A 23,670-nucleotide genomic window follows, 5' to 3' on the forward strand; every position below is an offset into this window, starting at 1 on the left:
ATAAAGACGCTCCTAACCAGTGAACAATCATTCCTCGGGTCGCTTATCAGCTTGTCAAGACTTAGCTCCCAACTAAAGTTTGTCCGACTAAAGTTGGCGGACATGACAGGTACTCGCTATTATCGTTTCGAGTCATAACCCCTTTAAAAAAAGAACCGTTATTGAAGATAAAAGTGTTGGTGGCTTGCTTCAGCTGACGGTTGTACCTGTTTTGAGACCAGGGGGTTTTATCTTGATGAAGAGGTTGGGCTTGTGCTATTGGTTGAGGCTCCCGCCAGCTCCGGAGATGCAGAAATCGAGTGGCTTGCCCCCACACGGGAACTGATAAGGAATGTTGCAGGGTTCGACGACGAGGTGAGACAACAAGACTATTGATCAAGTATTTATAGGGAGCGAAGAGGGAAGAATCGCGATTCTTTTTTCCTTCCATTGCATGGAGTAATGCTGAGGAAGTTGTAGATAATTATTATTTTTATGCTTATGCAGATTATCTAGATTGGTCATGGAGGAATGAGTGATGAAAGCCAGACTGAATGCGTCGCCAGTTGGACTTGATTGAAGAAAACAATTCTAGTAAATCTTGAATGCGTAACCTCGTTATATCTATAGTGAGAGATCTTGCTCAGTATCGGATCAATCGCGGCTCAATCCCGCCCTGTTCTTCCCGTCATTAAAAACGCGCTTCTACGCGTCGCAACGCGTCAAAGTCTCATGACGTCGCAACTCCACCAGCTCCATCACCAAGCGAGAATAACGGTTCTATTACCTAACATCACGAATACGAATTCCTTCCAAAAGATCAACTGATCTCGACCAATCTTATCAATCTCATCAGCTCTTCTCTCCATCTCCATCTCCAAGGCCCAAATGTCTCAGCCGCGCAAGAGTCGGTGAACAGAGGCGAAACCTTGTTCCGCTCCGCTCCTTTACCCCACAAACCGTACGTTCCCTCAGGCCATTTATCAACTCGGTCCTGCACCACAAGACGCAACTCCTCATCCAAGCACAATCATCAAAATGGCCAATCTGGGCATTGTCGCGGTCGTTACGACACTCGTCGTTCTCATCCTCACCTACGGTGTACCCCTCTTTCTGAAAGAGTACTTCCCCTGGCAGAGTCTGTACAAGCAGCGCCACGGAAGACCTACCGTGACTACAGAGTCGTACAAAGGACGTACTGCGCTCATCACCGGTGCGAATGGGGCGTTTGGATCTCGAGCAGCCAAGATTTTTGCGCAGAGAGATGTTGAGACGCTTGTGCTCGTTGATGTGAGGGATTGCAGTGGTGTGAAGGAGGAGATTGAGAAGGAGTTGGGCGAAGCGGGCAAACCGGTGCCCAAGATTCTGGTCTGGCAGGCTGATTTGATGACGTTTAAGGGATGTCAGGAACTTGGGAGGAAGGCGAAGGATTTGGAACATTTGGACCATGTTTTGATGACTGCGGGAATTCTGGCGTTTAATCGCCGTGAATCGCCTGAGGGCTGGGAAACTTGTGAGTTCAATCATCTCAAGCTTGGTAGGATACTAACCTGTCGACAGCCATCCAAGTCAACTTCCTCTCCGGCGCACTCCTCTCTCTTCTCTTCCTCCCTCTCCTCAAGTCCTCCCCATCCAACCCCTCCCCTCCCGTTCTCACCTTTGTCACGACCTTTGGCATCTACCCCTCCTCCTTCACGATGGGCGTACCCAAAAAGGGCTCTTACCTCAAGAAACTCAGCAACAACAAGGAAGGCATGGAACAAGCTCATCAATACGGTCGCTCCAAGGGTCTTCTTCTCTACTGGGCCCGCGAACTCGCTTCTCGCGTCTCCGCCATCCAAGCAACGGAGAAACTTCCTCGCAAGGTCACCATCAACAGCGCTGATCCGGGTTCTGCATGGACACCTCTTACGAATCCTAACCAGGCGAAGCTTATCCCACGACTCATCATGAACTTTGGAGCGAGAGATCCGCAGATCTGTGCGACGGCTTTGGTCAATGGTGTTTCGGCGACGGAGGATGCTCACGGCAAGATTATGCAGGACTTCGATACTGCTGAGTAAGTGATCTGCACGACATGATACGTCTTGGTACTGATTGAGATTTAGCTATCCTCCTTTCATGGTGAGGAAGAGTGGCCGTGCGGCTCAGGCGCGTGTTTGGGAGGAGACGAGGGAGGAGCTTGAGGCGAAGGTCCCAGAGGTCAAGGCCATCTTTGACATGCTGGACCAGTAAAACCGCTGCGATGATCACATTACGACAGCTTTGGGATCAGGTATTACGTGTTGAGGCCAAGCAGTTGAGGAGGCGATGAGTGTAGAGCATTGAAATGGCCCGATGGGGTAATAATCCGCGGGAGACCAAAGGCATTGCGCGTATCTTGCAAGGGCCACGGTGATTCGACAAGCATGGAATATGGCCTTGCTAGCGCTAGCGCAACTAAAGCAAAATTGAAGTTTAAAAATTAGTCTAAATCGAATACCGGTATTTCGGCGCCCGCGCGAAACGGCAGTTAATTCATGGAAGAATACCATTCACATTTATCGTCATTCCGTTCCATGCTGACGCCTTCACGTGGCTGTATGTCAGACGCTTCACCAAACAAATAACCCCGAGATAAAGACCTTATCGTTATCTAATCTATGCTACTACCGGGGAAATCAGCCCTACCGGGGCTAACCACGAAATCTTGGCATAAACCGAAATGGCGACACGCGCCAAATAAGCCTCATGGGCTTGCGAGTCATTTTCATGCACACCAGAGACAGAAAAGTCACGCGATACAAACATTGCATTAGGAAGTTGGAAGTGTGACGTACGTGTTGGTAGTGAAATGCCTCAGTTGCCGCATTTCCAAGCGATGCGGATTCAATTTGCCGGCTGGCTCCAGGGTAGGTAAAGTGGCCTGCACACAGCCCCATTTGAGATTTCGTGCTTTTACCCGAGGTATCGAGCGGGCGAGATTTGACTTTCCTTGGCGGTGCTGAGGGGAAGCGCCATCGCGATTGCAAGCGATAATTCAGGCATGAATGCACGCGATAATTCTGTGATTTGTTCGGTGAGCGAAAAAAGACAAACCGGTAAAAGTGGCGATGGCATAATTGCGGGGAGATGAGCGACGGCAATAAAACATGTCACTGCAATTCCGCTTCACTGTTGGGTTGATCACCACCTTGGTCCATAATTCATTAGAGCAGGACTCAACAATCTCGATGATCAAACGCACCCATCGTCTACACATGCCGAGAACTCTATTTTCTATTCGGCATCTACCGAATAAACTTAATCACCATCGCATAAAAATGCAACGTCAAAGCCTCGAAGTTGAACGCGTAAAATGTCAGGTCAATTAAGCTTTTACGGCAAGAAATCCCAAAAGCTTAACCCGAGTCAAAACCAAGCCGAAGCGCTGGACCCTGAAGCTCCACCAAACTCAGGGGCTGTCCCCAGCTTTAGTCCAGACTCAGTCTAGACCCAGCATTTTTAGGAGGTCTCGCCCACGTTTAACCAGTCTTGGCTAGATCTGCATTGCTAGTGTCGGGGTTGCAATTGGCTAGGCCGTAACGAGGCATCATCCTCGAGATTGCGACTCCACCCGCTGGGTCGATATACGGTAAACGAAAATGGATCTTTACCCAACAGACTCAGGCGCAGCACGAACAAACCGCTACGCCCCAGCCAACCAAGTGCCAACTTTATAGGGGCGAAGCTCACGAAACAGGAAGGCCCTGTGAAAATGGATCTTTGGGTCTAGATCGTCGAGGCTAATGTCTGTTACACGTTAGATCGTTGTTGGAAAACGGGGGTGCGCCTTTTGCGGCGCGGGCTGTAGAGCGTTATTTATCGGACAGACGCCCAGATTTTTCTTGTGTCCGCCGTCGTATTCCCTACCTGACAGTTTTTACCCAAAGGAGACCATGTTCTGTCAATAAAAGCTGCAAACAAAACTGGGTGTAACAGAGTTAGGGCCGATTGCGTGGTAGTACCTTCTGCGCGCTCCTTTCAACAGGAATCTCCGCCTTCTCTTCTTCTTCTTCTTCTTCTTTTCCCTTTTTCGGATAAACAAGGTCCAGGATGGTCTGGTTCAGGAAGTTGAGTTCGCTCATCTACTCCAAACTCGCCAATAGACGGTTCGCATTCGCTCTCACGACACTAGCTGTATGCGCCGCAAAGGGAGTCCATCTTCACAACCACCGATCCAGCGTCGCCCCCAAGCGCATGCTTCTCTTCTTCTTCTCCTTCTTCACCCAAGATGTTCTCCTCCTCCTCCTCATCCGCCTCCTTCTCAGCCACTGGGTCCCCAGCTTTCCCGGCAAGCTACGAACATTCATCACAGCGCTTGCATTCTTATTAATAACTTATAATGTCTCCCTCTGCATTGTTTCCGTTTCTTTCTACATCGTCGCTGGATCTGAGATCCACTGGCGCAACATTGGGTTTATAGCTGACCCGTCGGCGCGAGCGATTATCTTTTCGGGGTTTACTGCATTCTTGGGCGTTTTGTGTCTTTGTGCTTGTTTTAGTGGCGTTCTTCAAACGGCGTGCTATGGGCTTTTTGGGTGGGGAGGCGATATTGTTAATTGGCCGATTAACTTTCTTGCGCGGAAACTTTGTTGCTGTTGTTTTGGGAGGAGGAACGCTTATGATCAGTTATCGCAGAGGGATAACGTGCAGTGGATTGACAGTGAGAGCGGATCGAGCCCCGATGAGTACTCTGAGGATGAGTACAAGGATAGGTCCAGATCGTCATCGAAGACACCGCGACATTCGGCCCGAGCACTCAAAGGCGATTCACCAGCCCGAGGATCCAGATGCACCCGATTTCTACGCATATTACCGTATCCCATCGTCAGCATCCTTCTCACGGCGCTTTTCACACTCACATTTCTACGACCCAAGGATCCGTCTCTAATTTTCCTCTCATGGACCAGCGGCCTTTTACCTTTTGTCGACTTTGCTTCAACATCGCCATTCCTCGACGATCTCCCCTCTGTTTTTGGTAAAGGCATGCAACGAAGCTGGGATGAGCGCACTGCCCTTGCTCAACCTCCGTCTTTGAGCTGGCTTCCGAAAAACGCACTACCAAGAGGATTTGAGGACTGGTATGACGAGAAAACCCACTACAACGCCGAATCCGACCCACTGAAGGTTTCGAATCTGGATGAACCTCTACGAGAATCCCTTCGCGGCAAGTTGAAAGACATCAACATTCGTCACGTGGTTATGTTTTTTCTCGAAAGCACGAGAAATGATGTTTTTCCTATTAAGAAAGACGGATTGATCTGGAATCGATTCGCCGATACATTTCCTGACAAGAAGCTCCCGCAAGAAGTGCAAGACAAGCTGGCCAGTTTGACACCGACCGCGAATTTTATCACTGGAGACTACGACGATGGATTTGAGCATGCTGAAAAGCCAAAACGTGGCGGAATTCACTTTACGAATGCGCATACCGCCGGAACATATACTCTCAAGAGCATGACCGGCACAGTCTGCGGTATCGCTCCTCTCGTCGCCGACTTCAACCTCGAGCACAGTCATCACATTTACCAGCCCTGTCTACCTCATGTTTTCGAGGCCATGAACCAAGCAGAGGCATTGAGCGAAGAAACCAAGTCCAAACGCGATAGACATTCAGGCACGAAATTGAAGTGGAACGACAACATGAACAAGGAGAACAAGTGGAACTCTTACTTTTTCCAAGCTGCGACGCTCGATTACGACAATCAGTACAATTTAATGTCTGCGATGGGATTTCCGATGAAGAACACGATTGGGAGGGAGTATCTTCGGAGTGATAGTGCGAAGCATGGTCCTGTTACACTACCGAACATCAACGAGTTCGCATTCGAGGAGGATCCGTTGGAGGATTACATCACCGACATTTTCGAAGACGCGGCCAAGGCCAAGAGTCGCGTGTTTTTGACTCATTTGACGAGTACGAGCCATCATAGATTTCACATGCCCAAGACAGAAAAGTATACGCCTTTGGCAAAGGGTCTAGACATGATGTCTCGCTACGTCAACACAATCGGCTACGACGATCGTTGGATTCGTAAAGTCCTCGGCGTTCTCGATAAGCAGGGCATTGCGAACGAGACATTGGTTATTTTCCAAGGCGATCACGGTACTTCGCTTCCAGAAAACGACTACGCTTCACCTTATTACAACCCCAACATCGGCGTCGATCACGTCCCCTTGATTCTATCGCATCCTCAATTACCGCCCTTCAACGTAGACGACGCAGTCCACTCGACACAAGTCCTCCCCACCATTCTCGACATTCTTCTCGAAACCGGTTCTCTCAGCCCCAGCAGCCGCGACGCAGCATCATCCCTCATCACCAACTACGAAGGCCAATCGCTCCTCCGACCTTTACGCACACAGACCAGCGACAACAGCACCGGCCAGTGGCAATTCACCGTCACGAACCCCGGACGAGCAATGCTTACAGTTCGCGACGCGAGGTTTCCCAACAGACATCTCGTGGTGCCGGTGATAGAGAACGTGGATTGGAGATTATCGGATCTGGAGAAGGATCCGCACGAGCATGATTCAGTGCAGGCGTTGGATTTCACGGAGTTTGTCAAGAGTGTGGAGGGGAGGTTTGGGAGGGACGTTGCGGAGTGGGCGGAGGAGGGGGCGTTTGTTACGAGGTGGTTTGTTAAGGAGAATAGCAGGCGTTGGCGTTTTGATCACCAGGGGTGATGTTATGAACAACTATGGATGACTAGATATTTTAATATTATGCGTTGACTTTCTTCTTCAATTGCTCTCTCGTTGATTTACATGATCTGTGAGATCTTGCTACAGACTTGCAAGAGTCTCTGCATCGCTCTGCTGCCATGGATGCATGCGCTCAATTGACTCAATCAACTTACGAGTTTGGGAAGATTGGGGCTTGATCTCAGTTTCGAAGGGCTTCGGATGACTGACAACTCCAGACGTAAACTCAGCCTTGGGCATCTCAGCTCCCTCTTTCACTCCGATGTCAAACACGACAAGTGTCTGCGCCATATTGAGAAACAGTGTCTTGTCAGACATGGCTTGCGCTGGGCAGATTCTTCGACCAAAGCCAAAGACAAAACGGCCCGGGTCTGTCTCAGCCTCCGGACCAAGAAAGCGCTCTGGTCTGAAAGCCATTGGATCGTGGTAGAGTGCGGAGTCATGACAGATTTGCCTTTTAGCGGCGTCAGTTAATACCAGAATATGGGAATTAGATGATGAGCTTACCAGATATTCGGAAGTATCATTGCGCCCTTTGGAATAAGATACCCGTCGATAACATCGTCTTGAGAGGTTGTATGGGGAAGACACATTGGTCCGACAGGATGCCATCGGAGGACTTCCTTCACAAGCGCATTGACGTATGGCAAGCTTTGTCGATCCGATAGCGTGGGTAAGCGGTCTCTCCCGATGACCTCGTCAATCTCATAGTGGGCTTTCTTCTGAGCCTCGGGAAAAAGGGTCATAGCGAGAAAGAACGTCGTGATGGCAGACACGGTCTTGTCAATGGTCAGCTGCGTCATTCCGCCTACTCGAGGCTTATCATACCGTATCAGCACCTGCAGCGTAGAGAGATGCCGCTAGCCATTTGTTCTCAGAGTATTCCTCATCCGTCAAGCTTTTCTTCTGCAGTAGCTGAGACAGGAACGATGTATTATCCTTGCCATTGGCCATTTGATACTCCACGAAAGCCGCTGGGTCCTCAACCGAGCTCTCGAGGTTAGACCTCCACTGCTTCGCTGTAGATTTGAAAACAGCTCCAGGGAACCACTCGGGGACATATTTCACTAAAATGGACTGGTTAGGACACTATTCCTCATTGGGACTTTGACACCTTACAAATTGGGATGAGGTCAACCATAAAGGCCCCAGGCTTGGCCGCGATGCCAAACTCATCTACGACCTTTCGTACCGTAATAAGTAGAGGATCAGGTTTGAACTGCTCAGCGGTGTATCCGTAGACAACCTTAACGATCACAGAGCCAGCTTGCCTGAAGCAGATGTCAGTGTTGTCATCGGATATTTGGACAGAGAAGCTTGAACTGACTTCTGTATATGCTCAACCAAACGGTCAGGGTCTCTAAGTAAATGCAGCAGAAAATGTCCAACTTCAATCTCTTGTATGGCGTCGTTGGTCTTGATGCTAGCTTCCGACTTTAGGCAAACGTGAGCCTTCTTGCGGTGACTGCGAAGCTGGCCGTTATATGGCAGAAAGCTCAAGGTCTTGTCCCAGCCAACCCTGTTATTTATGAGCAGGCGAATTCGTAGTGAGCAAGGAGATATGCGCGCACATTTCACCAGCGAAAGTCATCTTTGATCTGCTAGAATGTTTGGCTGAGCGATCGTTGAGGATGGTCTGAGCCAACTTCGCGTCGTTGATGATGACGAGGGTTTGACGGAAGACCGTAATGGAACTAATGTTCCCTGACGCGTTCATCGTTAATATTTGAGAGAATTATGGGCTTTGATTGATCATACCGTATAAGTCCTTATGCTTGGCCCATTGATGCGCCTCGAATTCGCCAGCTCGTGGGAGATCTAGTACATTACCGACAAGAGGAAGACCTCGGGGCCCAGGAGGTAGCTGCGCATTATGCGATGTTTTGGCAAGAAGTTTGGTGACGTATATAAACACGAAGGTTATGACACCGGTGTAAACAATTAGCGAGGCGGACTCCATGACCACAGAAAGTTGAGAACTGGATAAGCGAAACATTAACAACTGGCAAGGGGCATAATAATGAACGTGACGGTCGGTAAGCTCTGGCGACGCCCGATTTTTAAGAGTATTGCATCCAGCACAAAACACTAGACTCCTTACCGTAGTCGCTAGCTATTCGAGGACTGCTTAACTGGGCTGTTACGCCATGAATCAACAGGTCCATCAATGAAAACTAATCATCTTCCCTCCTGGCAGTAAAATTCCTGCTCAAATGGACGGTAAAGCATGGAAGACATGCGCCAAGACAGCTCTACAGACAAACATTTCCACCAACATGGCGCTACGATCTGATTGTGTTACATGAAGCCAGCACTAGTGTCGTCCACCAACAAACTGGCTTATTGGAGAACGTGTGACTGGCCATTTCAGCACGCTACGTAAAACTTGCAGAAAATCCGAGGTTTAGTCCTGAGATGAGCTGGCATGGCTTTAATTGTTTGTCTGATCGGGATGGTAATGCCTGCGACCCGAATGGTGGACCGGTGCAGTCACTTGACGATTGGAGTCCGTGATAGGGGTACAAGGAATTGACCTCGTCAATTTGAATCAGGTTGAGATAGGGTTTCCTGACTGGGCCTCGCGTATCTACACAGGTGTAATTGTAACAGATCCGATCTGAGAAGGGCTTGATTATGACTGAGATGCCTATGTCACAGGACCAGTGTGCAGACCTTTATTCAATTTAGCAGAGAAAAGGTGGATGCCATACTTGCGAAGGAAATAAACAGAGAATATGCGAATAGATCTTGCGTAGTACTTGTCTACTGAAGAACTCCAGCAGAGAAGTGTATTTCGTGATCCCATCTAAAACTTGAGTAGCGATCGCTTCTGCAACGCAGCAGATCGTTCATGCTATCACAATAGAGATAGAAGTATCCATAGCAGTCTGGATTGGCTTTTTGCAATTGCGAAGTTGTATTGGGTGACAAGACAAAGGGATTTATATGCAGTGACTCCCTATCAGTTATACGCTGATAATCGCTCACGGATGCGAATTTTGCAGAGCGCATATGCGATAAAGGACTTAGCCCTTGAGGTAGAAGCATGTTCTGCATAAGTAGTATCACACCGGGTCAATAAAGTGCATGCTATATAATAGACGTCGTTGTAAATTCCTTGATGCTCAATATTAGCAAAGCTTGAAGTCATGATTCTATATCGAGCAACTTCAGGCAAGGCAAAATTGGTACGTACATATCATGCTCTTCAAAGATATCCAATGCCGGTTTTTGAGGCGTAGTATTATTTGCATCTATCGAAATTCTATTTACGTATTCGCCAGGGCGAGTATGAGAGGAGACATTGTGTAACAAAGGCAGAGAAGGATCACGATCTTTCCGAAACGATGGGCCCTTTCGGCAAAGATACTCTCGACCCCAAAAGCCGCACTCATGACATGACCAATGCGGAGAAATCAGGTTCCCGGCTGATTAGAGCAATAAGGTTTGGAGAGCAGCAAAGACCTATTTCTATTTGTTGTAGTCGTTGTTTTAGGCCAAGACAGAACTACCGACTGCGACGTTAGCAGAGCCTCTGCGGAGACTTCGGCCCATGACCCCGCTCTTATGCCGAGTTAGTCATCGTGTCAGGCACGGCAATCGCTTTCCATCTGATGTGAGAATCCGTAATCTGACATACAAATGAGAGAATTAATAAAGAAGCCCACTGGCCATTTCTCCCAACAAGCATAGTTCATTTTCAACCCTCAGCAAATGATTCCAACTGAAGATCAACCTGTCCTCATCATAGGTGCTGGTATAAGCGGCCTGCTTCTTGCACAGAGTCTCTCACGACATGGTATTCCCTTCCGTGTATTCGAACGCGACACAGACCTTGAAACACGTGGCGTAGGATGGGGTCTCACTCTTCTCTGGACGCTGCCTGCCTTGAAAGCACTTTTACCCAAGCCTCTGTTCGATCGCTTGCCAGAAGCCTATGTCGATCGAGAAGCTGTTACCCAAGGGCTGTCGTCGAGCTTCCCGTTCTTCGAATTGAGTACAGGAGAGCTCAAGGCCTCTGTACCTAAAGCACCAGAGGCAGAACGCGTCCGAGTGACAAGACAGGGTCTCAGAGTTCTGCTAGCCACTGGGATTGACATTGAGGTACGTTGCAGCCCTGAGTCCAGTTTTCCTGCACTGACACTTCCGGATATCAGTGGAGTAAAGCTGTTACCGGAGTCGTGTCGACAGACGACTCTGTCACTGCTTCATTCGAGGATGGCAGCTCAGTGACTGGGAGTTTACTCGTCGCATGTGATGGCAGTCACTCACGAGTGCGTCGCTCACTGTTCCCCGAGTGGAAGCTCCAAGACATTCCTGTTCGAATGCTAGGCATCAAGATGGAGCTATCACCTTCACAGATCAAGCCAATTCGCGACCTTGATCCCTACTTCTTTCACAGCACAAACTCGAGGAATGACACCTTCATATACTTTAGTGGTAAGTCACTAGACTTTGTTCTGACTATAAACGTTGCTCATGGCCACTAGTCCTCGACGCGCCAGGCAATCACGCCGATACCAGCCGCCCGTACATCGGGCAACTATGTGTCTCGTGGCCATATCGCGAAGGTTTCCTGAACAGACCTTCTCCTATCGAGATTCCGGAGACACCGGAAGAGAAGTACAAGTTGGTTCAAGAGTTGACTCTCACCTGGGCGGGATGCTTTCGTCCGCTTGCATCCGCAGTCTCGCTGGATAGCGAGATGAAAGGTCTCAAGATACAAGACTTGACCCCTCCGACAGACTTCCAAACGGCTGGCCGAGCTGTACTCATGGGAGATGCTCTTCACGCAATGGCAATGTGTAAGACTCATCTTTCATTCTTTGTATACCTATAGCTAACAACGAAGACCGGGGAGAGGGCGCAAACCATGTCATCTTCGACGTTAAAGACTTTGTGGAACGAGTTGTTCCTGCTCTCAGCGGCGATGGCGATCTGAGATCCGCGCTGGATGAGTATGAACGAGCGGTCATTACCCGAACGCGTCCAGCAGTACTGGCCTCGAGGCGAGCCTGTCTTGATGCGCATAATTGGAAGAGAATTAGCAAGATGAGCCCGCTGTTGACAAAGCGCATGCCATACATAGAATTTGAGGAGACTGAGAATGTTGAAGCACTGCATAGACTTTAAGAAGATAATTAATATAGATTTTTACTTTGGGGATCATTTAAAATATTTAATTATTATAAATGAATTATAAAAATAAAAATCTAAATAATTACTTACTATATTAAATAGAATAAAGTATTGCATATAAAGCTTTTTACTCATAGCTAGCTTTAAATTATAGTATACTTCTCTAAGAAAAGGCTTACTTATTAGTTTATTTACATTATTGGAAATTCATAGCAAAAAAAGACACCTCACTGAAAGACTCTTAAGTACTATATAATCTCATATTTAATCACGGCTAGTATGGAAGCCAGCTGTTAAAGGTTAAGTTAGCTAACTAATTAGGTTATAGTAAATAACCTGTCTTAAATGAAAGAAACTCTGTAATACCTTTTTATGCCTGTATGAAGAGCAGGACTTGATATAGTATAACTCTTCTATGTAATAGTATAAGGCGCTTATGAAAAGAACAAGCTAGTCGTAATGAATGTTACGCTTACAGTAAGACACATCAGGCGCGGCGCTCTGTCGGCTTACACTTGGCAAGCTTTGGTCGGAGGATTCTACTAGTTCAGGATTTATCAATGCAGCGGAATAAAAAAACAAAAAACTACAGGTCACAAATACCCGGAGCCAATTGGCCGGCAGTGGCCAAGATAGGCAGAATCTCGAACTCGCCCAGGGTTTCAACCAGCCCATGAATGCAGCCGTAGTGGACCGCTATAATTATGCGCGTCCCCCTACAGATGTCGCCTGTACCGCTTTGGGAACGCCCCTGAGACAACCAAATTACAGGCACAGTTGCCCCTGGGAACGAAAAGCCTCCCCAAGACGAGCTGGAAGAAACAACAGGGGCTCACTGGCCAAAATGGCGCTAAAATAGAGCCCTGGGCTGGTTCCTGATCAATAAGATAGTGCGTAAAAGTCTCTTCGAGGCCTCTCAATGTCTCTGTTTCTATCTGCAATACGGTTCTGTATCTAACTTGGCATTTCTACGTGGAGGCTGGCCATTATGGCTTCCAATTCGTTTCCACCACTTCCACTACTACCCCTACACATTGTCGGAAATATCCTCGAGCATTCAGACTCAATTCAGCAGCTGGGCACAACCATATTGAGTCATAGCATCTTTTACGATGCATTCAAAGAACACCCTCGCTACATTGCCCAGAGTATTATCACCACGCAGATTCCCGAGACAACTTTGCCGTATGCATTGCTATCACTTGAGTCTAGCCGAATGGCACCTGGAGATAGAGCAGCTATCAATGGAATGCTAGCTCGTTTCTGCCCAAAGTCCCATGACACAGGCGAGTCTGGGAATAGTTTTACGTGCTTCCACCATCTCTCAGAGACACTTGCCACCCCTCCTTTGTCGCTAAACACACTCTCTTGGTCTGACTATGCCTCTCTAAGCCGAGACTATGAGGTAGTGTTGCTTTTACGCCAGATTATGGCTGAAGAGTCTGTAACCATGTTGAATATTTTTGGTATCAAACACACTGCTTCACTCACAACGGCCGAAAAGTTCCGCCTCAATAGATCATTCTACCTCTTCCAGACAGTCTGCAATATGTTTTGTACCAATGTTTGGCCAGAAGACTGGCGATTCAATTTCGACAATTACATGTTACGATTTGATCATACACCCGAGGAGTATCTAGGGGTGCTTTTCCACTACTTCTCGCCTTGGGTTAACCACCAGCTGTTGTGTGTATACCGTTTTCTCGAAAGGAATATCGTGCGCTGTGAGTACACACCGGAACCTTCATTAGTGCCTCCAGAATTAACCAGACCGACTTCACAGCCTTTGATTACCTTGCTGAGAACGATATCGGATATGCTGGGTGGAGCGCCAGATATGTATACACCGACAGCAGCTTCATCAGGTGCCATGAATTGGTTCGTCATCACCTTCTGTCCCCTCGCATTTTGTGGTTTTCACGCTACCAAAACAAACCCAGCCACCTTTTATGAGATGTGCTCGTATTCTAACATATGTCTGATATAGTTTACCCGCGGACTTTCTTTCCACTTGACGGTCTACCAGACGAAGGGCTACGAGGCCACATCGCAGCTACTGAAACCGCCCCCAGGTGTTGAGCCTCGATATGCCTTAGACGGCGTCTCGGGCCTCTTCGAGTGCTTGAATGATCCGTTGGAAGTACTTATGGAGAAATATCAACTCTGGGATATAAAGGTTGGTGACCTCACCTCTGAACATTGGGACTTGCTCTCGCGGCCACAGGATGGAGAGTTTGATGGTCTGCAATCGAGTTCATGTCACAATTGGAAGTGTGCTTGGTACGACACCAACTTCAACGAGTGCCAGATGGCCAGATTTGTGTCCTGGCTTGTCGAGTGCGCATACGTCATATGGGACTACTCTGGCATTCCTGATAGGCTTTTATCTGAAAAGCTCAAAGCCATGTCTGACTGTAAAGCCCCCTATGGGCCACGCAGAGGTCTCTCCGCAACAGAGGATGATATTCGGTCCATGGATCAACGGCTGGATATCTATTTGCGTGGTGGCGAAGGCTGGTGGCCTACCAAAGGTGTTGATTTCAGCAGGGTTACTGGGCTTACGGAACAGGACAAGGAGGAATTGCTTTGTGAGTGGAGGTTCTGTGGCTGGGTAGAATCAAGTAAGCGTAAACGAAGTGGCAGTTCCAGCTCTTGTTCTTCAGTCAAGTCTACTGTTTCTGTCCGCCGGCGTTACTCTTGATGGTTCTTCTTGAGAAGCCGAGCTGTATTACTAGTGTATGATAGTTAGTTAGTGAGACAATGTCAGATTCCATCGCCAGCTTGAATCTGTACAGGCGGAGTGACATTTGTGAGCTGGATGATACAGACAATTGTGAGTGTCAGAAGTCGTATCTCAGATATCAATTGAATACATTGCGGCTGGGTTCGGCCTGAAGAGTGGACAATCATAGCTTTCAGGATAAGCCGCCGACACAACAGTAACATTATGGCTGTAAGAAAAACGCAAGCGTCGATGAGGAAGGTTCTTGATCAAGGAAACGATTGGTAAGTAGTTCTAACTAAAAAGTAATATTACAAAACATCGCGTGGGAGGATGCGCGACGTGTCTCAAGGTGATCGAATATGAAGCAACACAGTAGATGTACCCCTCAGCCAGCCCGAAACATCCGCCTCATCACCAAAAGACCAAATACTGTTACCTAGTTTCCCTTACGCCTCTTGAGTGTATTCGTCCTTTCAAGACCTTTTCGGGGCCTTCCGCGCCTAGCCGGTCCAGATCCCCTCTTCGCCTTGTCCAGCTGTCGCTGATTCTCTTGGAGAACGTCCATCAAATTGAGAGGCGCCTCTTCACTCATAAAAACGCGACTATCCCACTTCCGCTTCCTCTTATTGGTGGCAGGCTTGCTAGCAGACTTAGCGGCAGTGGTAGCTCCGGCATTGGCTGATCCTCGATCGCCCCCGACCTGCTTTGGGTCCGGGACCGACATGAAGCCATCCAGAAACGCTCGCCCGGCTGGCGTATTTCGGTACGCTCGCAACTTACTCATGAGGGCCTCGTCAGGTAGTTGTGGCTGCTGAATAGCTCTAGCCCATGAGGGCCCAGCCTTTCGCCACTCTTGGCACCCCTTCAACATCCTGACAACTTCGGAGTTCTTGCAACATGTCGAAGCAGAGCGATGGCTCTCGGGGCAGTTGACACAGCGGTAGGGCCCAGCTGTGGTGCACTGACTTGTATGGTGGCTCCCCGCACACTTACCGCATTGTGTTGCCATTTTGCACTCATGGTGGAGATGCGAAGGCTTGTTGCAGTTGCGGCACCACACATTGAGGCCACGAAGATCGATGGGCCTGAGAAGAGTCGGTCAGCGATTGCTACGCATTCTAGGATCAAAGCTTACTTGGCTGGTAGCTGTTGCTTGCCTAGTATCACACCGCTGCCCTTCCAAAGCTTCTCTGCATCCTCTCGGGATTCCATGGACAAGATGAGTGCACCAGATGACGTAAAAGCATCGGCAATCTCAACTTCGTTCCAGAGAGACCAAAGTGCCTTTTGCGACCTGGGATTCTCGTTGGCCCTCGCATAATAGTTCAAGATTTCAACAGAGTACCGCTTCGGCATAACCCTGCAATTCGGGTCAAGTCCAATGATAGCGCTGAGCTTGCCAGCCTCGAGACGGATCTTGTCATCCCAGGCATCGTTGGCGACAGTCAGCAACATGGTCTTGTTTCCAAGAAGTCGCATGTCTGTGACCATATTCCAAGGGGAGCCTGCATCCCGTAATCTTTTGATAGCCCGCTCGCAATCCGAGCCGTTCTGTAACTTCTTGTAGTTGTCCTCGCCCAACTTGACTCTGATCTTAGCCCTGGTGTCCAGGACCGTATCCGGCATCTGATGCAAGAGCACTTTGAGAATCTCGTGGAGAGTCATGCCGGTTTGAAGATTTTGCGTAATGACCATCTCCAAAGTGCCTTTGAGCAGATCATTAAGATTTGCGAGGGACTCTTCCATTGTTGGGGAGATTGCGAGGTTTGCAATACCATCCGCGCTGGTGTTATCAGCTGGACCGGCTCCGTCAGGAGGAAGACCGTCGGAAGTCACGACATCATCTTCATCATTGTTGTCCTGAAAGCTCTCGCCCGCACCGCGTGTTTCGTTCTCTTGGAACGGGGCATCATCTTCTGAGAGTTCAAAATCTGCTTCTTCCAAGTCTGGCAGGGATGAAGCGTTGGGACTATTGACTTTGTCCTCGAGAGTCTGAGTGGATTCCGGAGACTTAGGCTGTGAATCGGACATTTAGAGAATGAGATGTAAGCGTAAGTTGTAAGGTAGCAATAGAAGAAAACAAACAAATGTTGGAGTTGACAGATGGGTGTAGTGGAAATTGTTACTTGGCTGGAGGCGTATAACCACGAAGCATAAATGATTGACGGCTGGATCAAATTTCAACAGTGGGTTTTAATCATGGTAAACAATTAGTTAAGTCATTGACCATCGTCATCATTGTTTTGTCAACAACTTCACGCGTCTTTTCAACCATGGTTCTGCGTCTTCTGTGAACCGAAAGGGGACTGGATACGGAGATTAGCCACGGCAGGAAATTAGAGACTGTGTTCTAGACTTGGGGCAGAAAAACAATGCGGCCATAACAATAGACATCGGAAGACCTGAGACACTGCACGGAGTGTAAAAAGAAAAGAAGTCAGTCAAAAGGCCTGCAAGGTTTTCAGCTTACGTTGAACCTGTCTGGGTCGTTCTCCCCTTGGGGGTGTCGTCGTGAGAAAATGCTGGGCAATCAATATTGGGCTCGTAGGGTTCTAGCGTCGGACAAAAGGACTTGTATACCAACTTGCAAGCAATGGCTTATCACAATATTGTTCCGCTGTCCAGTATCTCAGGTCTAAACAGCCAATTCCGCCAATGGTTGAAGGTGCGGACCAAAAGCAATGACTGTGAATTGTAAGAGTACATACAAATCACATTATGGAAATTAGTGTCGGGTAGCTTCAGTTTCTTGAGCAGCTGGAACTGGGCCCAGTCAGCGACAGATACCGCCGCCAATTGGTGGGCGACCCATAGCGCACCTAGCGCGCATTCGTACCTTGGCAATAGCGCAGCGGCCGATGCCTACAGTGATAATTTGCAAGCATGAAAAAAAGAAACGAAAAGACAAGCGCTTGTTAGTCACATTTTCGAGTGGACAAACGCCGCCGAGCCTTTCGACTGCGGTAAGGCTTGAGAAGTTTGACCCTGCAGCAATGTAACCATTTCTACTCCGTACAGACCCTGGAATATCAAGCAAGGAATAGTGTATCATAAGCTGGTTAGCCTTGGCACCAAGAGGTTGCTGGGGAGAATGCCATGTTTGATCGAGTCGTAAACAATAACACCTTTGTGATGAGATTAGGCATCACACTTCTTGTTGATTAACTGGCTGTTACATCCTGCCCAGAAATGTCACGATCGATGCCATACACGAACTCTGGAGCACTATCACCACACCGAATTCCAGCTGAAACTCTCTTCTCACTAGAACAACTAAATCCTCACCTCATACACTTTGGTATATAATTTTCTTTCTGGGCGTTATGACAAGTACCGTCCCGATGAAGAGGCCGCTCTCAAAAGGCCAAAAAAAGCGATTCAAAGCGAAGGGGAGAAAGGAAAGACTGACTCGCCTGGTTGACAGCCCGTCAGATCTCAGCATCGTCCAAATCAACGTCAAGGCGGCCCCAGACAGAATCCAGTCACTCAAGAATTGGATTCATAACTGCGATAAGAGAGTTGATATTCTCTGCCTGCAAGATCTCCCATCAAACATTAGAGGCATCCAATTTCCTGATCATATCCTTGCGTTTGGACCCAATAACCCTGAACTTCTCGAGACCCAGGGCGAGGAACAAGCCAAGACCAAGAAGAGAAATGCGCTAAAGATCAAGAGCCCGTATCAGGAAAAGGAGATGCTGCATGCAGTTGCTTACCTGATACACAAGTCCATCCCAATTGCAGATTGGGACGTGGAATTCCACGACGATGTCAATTTTGGGCTGGCCGCTACACTGCTATTGCGCATCAGTGACGACCAAACGATTGCGATTCACAACGTCCACAATCAGCTGAAGAAGGTCAAGATCCCAGATCTCCTCCAGAAGGTTACTGCAACTGGTCAAGACTTTCTTGTCGGCGACTTCAACCTTCACCATACGGTCTGGGGTGGCGACAAAGTAAAGATTATCGAACCCCAGGCCGTCGAGCTTGCCAATGGCCTAAATCAGGCCAGGATGGGCCTCTTGACTACCCGTGGCTTTCCCACCTACTCCAGAGGACAGTGCATTGCTGGCGAGTACAACAGTACCATTGACCTTACCTACGCCAGCTCAGCTATCGTCCCGTTTGTTCGCAAATGGGAGTCCCCAGACGTACCAGGCTTCGATTCTGATCACCGTGTCATTATGACAACGTTGAACCTCGAGATCGATCGAGTGCCCAGCACCTACTACCTTTGGAAGCTCGCCGACCCCAACAAGTTTCGTGCGTGTGTTGACGGCTCACTGAAACCTCTGGGGTTTCCGGCGCTCACCACCCCTGCCATGACCGACAACTACGCGCGTAAGGTGGTACAGGCATTCAATCCAGCCATCGAGAGACTGGTACCTCTAGCACCGCCGCCAGGGTCCAAGCGTCCCAAGGCCAGGCCGAGCCTTGTCACTCAGCGAGCCGAGAATCTTCTGAAACTGGCGGCGGAGAGAGAACGGAACTCTGGCATCAGCACAGAGAGCCAGCAACATTACAAGGTCAAGCGCTTTGCGCAAAGCGTCATTCGCAAAGAGCGCTCCGCTTCTTTCCATCGCATGCTATCCCAAGACATTGCGAAGCGCAGAAGACTCTACTTTTGGGCCAGAAGGGGCGCCACCTGGAACAAGAAGGCACTCATGCCCATCCGGCAGCTGAAAGCAGACAATGTTACCCATCGTACGCCTGATGGCATGGCTGGCTGCTTCAGACAGGCCATGTGACCAGACGGGACCAGCGATGAACAGCAGGTCCCTCCCAACCGGCCACCCGACGACTCTGACAGAGTTGCTCTCGTCGTTTCGCAGGATTTGGACAAGTCCGGGGTCCGGAGTTTGATCGCAGGCGCACCGAGTGGCAAGGCCGCAGGGCCAGACCTCTTAGCCTACGAGGGTATGAAGATGGCCCAGGAGGAGCTTCTGCCCTACCTTCACCACCTGTTTGCCGCCTGTCTCAAGCTCGGTCATCATCCCGCTGCCTTCAAACAGGCGTGCACGGTCATGCTGCGAAAGCCAGACAAGGATGACTACGAGCAGCCCAAGAGCTGGCGACCGGTCGCTTTGCTTCCTTGCATGGGAAAGCTTCTCGAGAAGATCGTCACCCATCGGCTCAAACAGCTTGCTGTCGATCACAACCTCCTCCCCGACGTACAGTTTGGCACTCCTGGCAAGTGCACCACAAAGGCGCTCCAGTATCTCCTCAACAATGTCTACTACGCCTGGACTTGCAAGATCCGGAGACTGGCTACTGTGATGGGACTGGACATCACGGGTGCGTACGACAGAGTCGAGCGGGTCAAGCTCATGAAGATTCTTCAAGAGGCTGGCCTCCCGGAATGGATGCTCAGTTTCATCTGGTCGTTTCTTACTGATCGCAGCACCGACATGAAGCTCCCGGGCTTCACCTCATCCAGCTTCTGGGTCAACATGGGGATTCCTCAGGGCAGTCCCCTGTCTCCCCTCCTCTTCCTTTTCTCCTCCATGCCCATTGTTGGCGCCGCTTCCGAGTACACCAACTCCAAGGTCAGGATCTATCCCTTCGCCTACGTCGACGATACCTACCTACTCGCCGTATCCGACGATTACGAAGACAACTGCAAGGCGCTCAAGGAATGCCACGACAGGATCATGGTATGGGCCGACTCGGTCGGCGTTTCTTTCTCGCCTCACAAATACCACGTCATGCACTTCCGTCCACCTCGCCACAGGGCTGATGCCTTCAAGCACATGCCCAAAATCCCCGGGCTCGAGGGCAAGAAGCCCGAAGGCTCAATGAGAATCTTAGGTGTTGAGGTCGACCATAGGCTCAATTGGAGAGAACACGTTGCAAAGGTAAGATCAACACATTGCAAGGTGTCTCTGATGCCTACTAACTCGTCTTCATAGGTGGGCGCTAAGGTCAACGATAAGATGAACGACATCGCGCGAATCTGCAATACAACCGCGGGCCCCGACATGCTAGCCTTGAGGCAGCTCTACATCACCACCGTTCGACCGATTATATCACACGGCTGCGGCGCTTGGTTCATATACGGGAATAAGAAGGTCAAGTGGCAGATATCGAAGGAAGTCGCAAACTATCTCGTCACCATTCAGAACCAATGCCTCAAGATAGTCACCGGCGCACTCGCTGGTACTGCCGGGCGAACACTTTCCAAGGAGGCATACGTTGAAGACATCCTCATCTTTCTGGAAAGGGTCGCAACCGTGCAGCGAGCGCGCGTTCTAGACACTCCAGACCACGAAAGGCTTCGCAGAATCCGACGGCGTGGCAAGAAGCCGGCCGAGTTCGACCATCATCCATACCACGCGCTGGACCACGCAGCCACATCCCTTTTGGAGAGAGCTAACGAGTCGTGTAGGGATAGTAAGGTTTGTAATATTTCATTCAGCATGGTGAGAAAGGCAGTGACGAAGATTGCCAAGCAGGACTCCGAAAAGATGTCATGCAAGATTTGGAACCGATACTGTGAAGAACGCGATCCAAGGCATTGGCACCGCAGCGCAGCCGTCATGGACAAGGCTGGATGGGGACCTCACAACCTCAAGCGCTACCGCGGCCTATCTCGAGCACAAAGCACCATTCTGATCCAGTGCCGAACGGAATTCATCGCTCTCGACAGTCACTTGCACTGGATGCGCGTAAGCCTGGCAGCTTTTCTCCAACGAGTCAAGACTGCTAACCATGGTTCAGCGCTCCGACACTTCGCTTTGTGACTGCAAAGCCGCCGACGAGACCGTGTTCCACATGTTCATCCAGTGCGAGCTCCTAGCGACAGCCCGAAGAGAGCTCTACACTGTACTCGGCCACCAAGACTTCTACAGGATGCTGTCCGAGAAGCCCGAGATCGCGGCCGATTGGGCGATAACCCATTTCGACATCCCCCAGTTCGAATGCGCCAAACAGGACTCCCGATTTAGTTCGGTTGAGTCATCTACCTCTGCCTCCCCGCCGCTTAATGTACTTGACGAACTCAAGGCGTGGCTTTACAGGCGAGCGACATGATTGCGTGACCCAAGTGTTATCCAAATGTGTTTATCCTCAACTTGTGTTTCGTAAGTCATCTGCCATTGCCTGTCCATCGTTATCGCACTCGTGCTAACTGCGCCTAGTCCCACTGCGTTGTCTTGCGACCTGATCCAATCTATTACTAACCCGCCGAGCCAGCCTCGGTCCGCTAAGTCAGCAATTCCTCAATTGATTAATTTGGTGTTTTACTAACATTCCCGCCCCCAGTCTTCATAGTTTTTTTTCTTTCGCCACACGTGAGACACCCGCCACTGATCCATTCCCGTCCCATAGCGCCTTGACTAACAAATACTCATCGCAGCGCTCTTTTCTCTATATGACATTTTCCCTCTCTTTTCCTCCTCACTTCCCCTCCTTCACCCCGCGATAGCGCTCGATTCTCACGATAAAAAGTAGGAGTGTACATGTCCTCGTCGTCGTCGTCGTCAATTCATTGCTGACCCGCGCACCCGTAGCATTTACACCGTCAATTCAAACAACTCGACCGCGCATTTCAACTCCATGAACCACGCCCAGTATGGACCGTAAGTTTGTCAGAGTCGGCGATCAGCAAGCTCTCGCTAACAGCCATTGATAGGTTGCCGCCGCCCGATGCGATGCTGTTGATGAAGGCCTGCTGCTGCCTCGATACGCCTTGACCCCGTTCCAAGCGATCAGCTAGGTCTTTCAACGCCTCCATCTGGCCTGTGATATATCCGATGATGGATGCGTTTTGCGTGGTACCGTGGAGCCGTACTTGGCAATCGAAGATTGCGAGATGTTTGTCTTATCTATGTCTAGGCTACCTTGCTATTGCTGATGATGATCTTTAGTGACTTGCTGTATTGGTTGCAATTTGTCGACATGCGGCAGGTCTTTGCTTGTGATTTTGCGACGGCGAAGGAAGGAATGCAAACTCGGGATCTCTTCGATGTCGATGTCATTGATTTGCGTTGGAGGGCCGGTAAGCAGCTATCTCTTGCATTTCCTCAAGCTTTTCACCAGAACATTAACGAGCATCACAGGTCACGTAGTAATTGACTACCGTGACCGGATAATTGTGGCCCGATTGACCGTTGTTGATGACGATTGCGCAGCGGCGCATCTGTGAGTTGCATTACTTGCTATCTGGGTCACTCCCGCAAACAAACTGACTGGGGCATATTACAGTGTGATGGAAGTGAGGGTTCTTGGCTTGTTTTGATGTGGCCTTTTGGGGTTGGAGCCTTGGTGGTGATCGCCTTGAGAGGGTGACGATGGAGAGGGCATTCGGCCTGCCAAGGACGGGGGAAACAGTAAGTGTCTAATCGCTCTGTCTGTTCTGAAACGTCCCAGCTCACCATCCTTGCAGTCTTCTTTATGCTCGTGGATTGAGGCCACTTGTTCAGTTGGATCTTAAGGTTCAAGGCAGCAGCTGTGTGATCTGCTGAGACTTAACATTAAGGTTATTGTGTTTTTGGCGTAGTGTATGACGCCTTATATTGTGTTGTGTTGAAAACAAACACCTTATTTTGTTATCTTGCTTTAATACCTTTGGCTTCACTTTACGCGTTGCTCGATGGGCATTTTGACTTTTAAATAAAACAGAATACACCAAACACTTTTCTCTTGCGCCCGTGGTGACACACATGTTAACATGAATTCATTCATTCATGCCATCGCGTAACTCAGATTCCTCAGTGAGACCAAGTCAGAATGCGGGGCTGCTGCCTAAGGTTTAGCGGTCAAACTCACATTTCCAGGCTTCATGTCCCTAAAGTCTCAGTGGCCAACTGGTGTGACGTGGCCCGATTATAAAGCCCCACGTCGATCCTCTTTGCTGCGCTTCTTGTTCATCTCTTTTTCTCTACTTTCAACAGCACCGCGACATACGTTACCCTCCACCTCAGTATCGCGCAAGGGCTACTCTTCAATTGCTTTCTTTCTCACTGGTACAGTTGCTCCGTATCAAGCAAGACCCCGCCTTCCTCCGAACTTGGAGGCTCTAGAGGTATCATGGATTGCAAGAATGGTGAGCGGGTGCGGAGGCCCTCCCACCACCGTGCGCAGCTGCTCTCGGCCCGGGT

At 49.4% G+C, this 23,670-nt stretch overlaps 7 protein-coding genes across 8 annotated transcripts; 5 read left to right on the forward strand and 2 right to left on the reverse strand.

Moving 5' to 3' along the window:
- Positions 1-718: 718 nt before the first annotated feature.
- FOXG_13171 (uncharacterized protein) lies at positions 719-2,560 on the forward strand. 2 transcript variants are annotated; one of them, XM_018393122.1, is made up of 3 exons: positions 719-1,492; positions 1,540-2,038; positions 2,088-2,560. In XM_018393122.1, exons 1-3 carry the CDS (start codon positions 1,018-1,020, stop codon positions 2,212-2,214), a joined length of 1,101 nt encoding a protein of 366 aa, XP_018252331.1. In that variant the 5' UTR covers positions 719-1,017; the 3' UTR covers positions 2,215-2,560. The 2 variants fall into 2 exon arrangements, with proteins under 2 accessions (XP_018252331.1, XP_018252332.1); XM_018393123.1 differs by having other exon boundaries at positions 1,540-2,560.
- A 1,308-nt stretch (positions 2,561-3,868) lies between these two features.
- Positions 3,869-6,736, forward strand: FOXG_13172 (uncharacterized protein). Its single transcript, XM_018393124.1, has one exon. It carries the CDS (start codon positions 4,054-4,056, stop codon positions 6,685-6,687), a length of 2,634 nt encoding a protein of 877 aa, XP_018252333.1. The 5' UTR covers positions 3,869-4,053; the 3' UTR covers positions 6,688-6,736.
- Positions 6,737-6,786: 50 nt separating this feature from the next.
- FOXG_13173 (uncharacterized protein) lies at positions 6,787-8,665 on the reverse strand (the record flags this gene model as incomplete). Its single annotated transcript, XM_018393125.1, has 7 exons — positions 6,787-7,159; positions 7,213-7,484; positions 7,534-7,772; positions 7,825-7,976; positions 8,033-8,224; positions 8,277-8,409; positions 8,464-8,665. 7 exons carry the CDS (start codon positions 8,663-8,665, stop codon positions 6,787-6,789), a joined length of 1,563 nt encoding a protein of 520 aa, XP_018252334.1.
- A 1,669-nt stretch (positions 8,666-10,334) lies between these two features.
- FOXG_13174 (uncharacterized protein) lies at positions 10,335-11,898 on the forward strand. The gene is made up of 4 exons (XM_018393126.1): positions 10,335-10,809; positions 10,863-11,145; positions 11,196-11,510; positions 11,558-11,898. The coding sequence occupies exons 1-4, from the start codon at positions 10,420-10,422 to the stop codon at positions 11,836-11,838; spliced, it is 1,269 nt and encodes a 422-aa protein (XP_018252335.1). The 5' UTR covers positions 10,335-10,419; the 3' UTR covers positions 11,839-11,898.
- A 934-nt stretch (positions 11,899-12,832) lies between these two features.
- Positions 12,833-14,545, forward strand: FOXG_13175 (uncharacterized protein; the record flags this gene model as incomplete). The annotated part of the gene is made up of 3 exons (XM_018393127.1): positions 12,833-13,568; positions 13,628-13,722; positions 13,832-14,545. The coding sequence occupies 3 exons, from the start codon at positions 12,833-12,835 to the stop codon at positions 14,543-14,545; spliced, it is 1,545 nt and encodes a 514-aa protein (XP_018252336.1).
- Positions 14,546-15,005: 460 nt separating this feature from the next.
- FOXG_13176 (uncharacterized protein) lies at positions 15,006-16,600 on the reverse strand (the record flags this gene model as incomplete). The annotated part of the gene is made up of 2 exons (XM_018393128.1): positions 15,006-15,654; positions 15,705-16,600. The coding sequence occupies 2 exons, from the start codon at positions 16,598-16,600 to the stop codon at positions 15,006-15,008; spliced, it is 1,545 nt and encodes a 514-aa protein (XP_018252337.1).
- A 5,571-nt stretch (positions 16,601-22,171) lies between these two features.
- Positions 22,172-23,007, forward strand: FOXG_13177 (uncharacterized protein). Its single transcript, XM_018393129.1, has 4 exons — positions 22,172-22,568; positions 22,630-22,711; positions 22,775-22,899; positions 22,956-23,007. The coding sequence occupies exons 1-3, from the start codon at positions 22,424-22,426 to the stop codon at positions 22,806-22,808; spliced, it is 261 nt and encodes an 86-aa protein (XP_018252338.1). The 5' UTR covers positions 22,172-22,423; the 3' UTR covers positions 22,809-22,899; positions 22,956-23,007.
- Positions 23,008-23,670: the final 663 nt, after the last annotated feature.

Source organism: Fusarium oxysporum, chromosome 12 (assembly GCF_000149955.1).
Source record: "Fusarium oxysporum f. sp. lycopersici 4287 chromosome 12, whole genome shotgun sequence".
NCBI lineage: Eukaryota > Fungi > Ascomycota > Sordariomycetes > Hypocreales > Nectriaceae > Fusarium > Fusarium oxysporum.

Bases quoted from the DNA above. Each gene is read 5' to 3' on its own strand.
- FOXG_13171 (XM_018393122.1), top strand. From the start codon at position 1,018: ATGGCCAATCTGGGCATTGTCGCGGTCGTTACGACACTCGTCGTTCTC. The intron at 1,493-1,539 runs GTGAGTTCAATC...ACCTGTCGACAG, and splicing joins GCCTGAGGGCTGGGAAACTT to CCATCCAAGTCAACTTCCTC. The intron at 2,039-2,087 runs GTAAGTGATCTG...ATTGAGATTTAG, and splicing joins CAGGACTTCGATACTGCTGA to CTATCCTCCTTTCATGGTGA.
- FOXG_13172 (XM_018393124.1), top strand. From the start codon at position 4,054: ATGGTCTGGTTCAGGAAGTTGAGTTCGCTCATCTACTCCAAACTCGCC.
- FOXG_13174 (XM_018393126.1), top strand. From the start codon at position 10,420: ATGATTCCAACTGAAGATCAACCTGTCCTCATCATAGGTGCTGGTATA. The intron at 10,810-10,862 runs GTACGTTGCAGC...TCCGGATATCAG, and splicing joins CCACTGGGATTGACATTGAG to TGGAGTAAAGCTGTTACCGG. The intron at 11,511-11,557 runs GTAAGACTCATC...CTAACAACGAAG, and splicing joins TCTTCACGCAATGGCAATGT to ACCGGGGAGAGGGCGCAAAC.
- FOXG_13177 (XM_018393129.1), top strand. From the start codon at position 22,424: ATGATGATCTTTAGTGACTTGCTGTATTGGTTGCAATTTGTCGACATG. The intron at 22,569-22,629 runs GTAAGCAGCTAT...CGAGCATCACAG, and splicing joins TGATTTGCGTTGGAGGGCCG to GTCACGTAGTAATTGACTAC. The intron at 22,712-22,774 runs GTGAGTTGCATT...GGCATATTACAG, and splicing joins GATTGCGCAGCGGCGCATCT to TGTGATGGAAGTGAGGGTTC.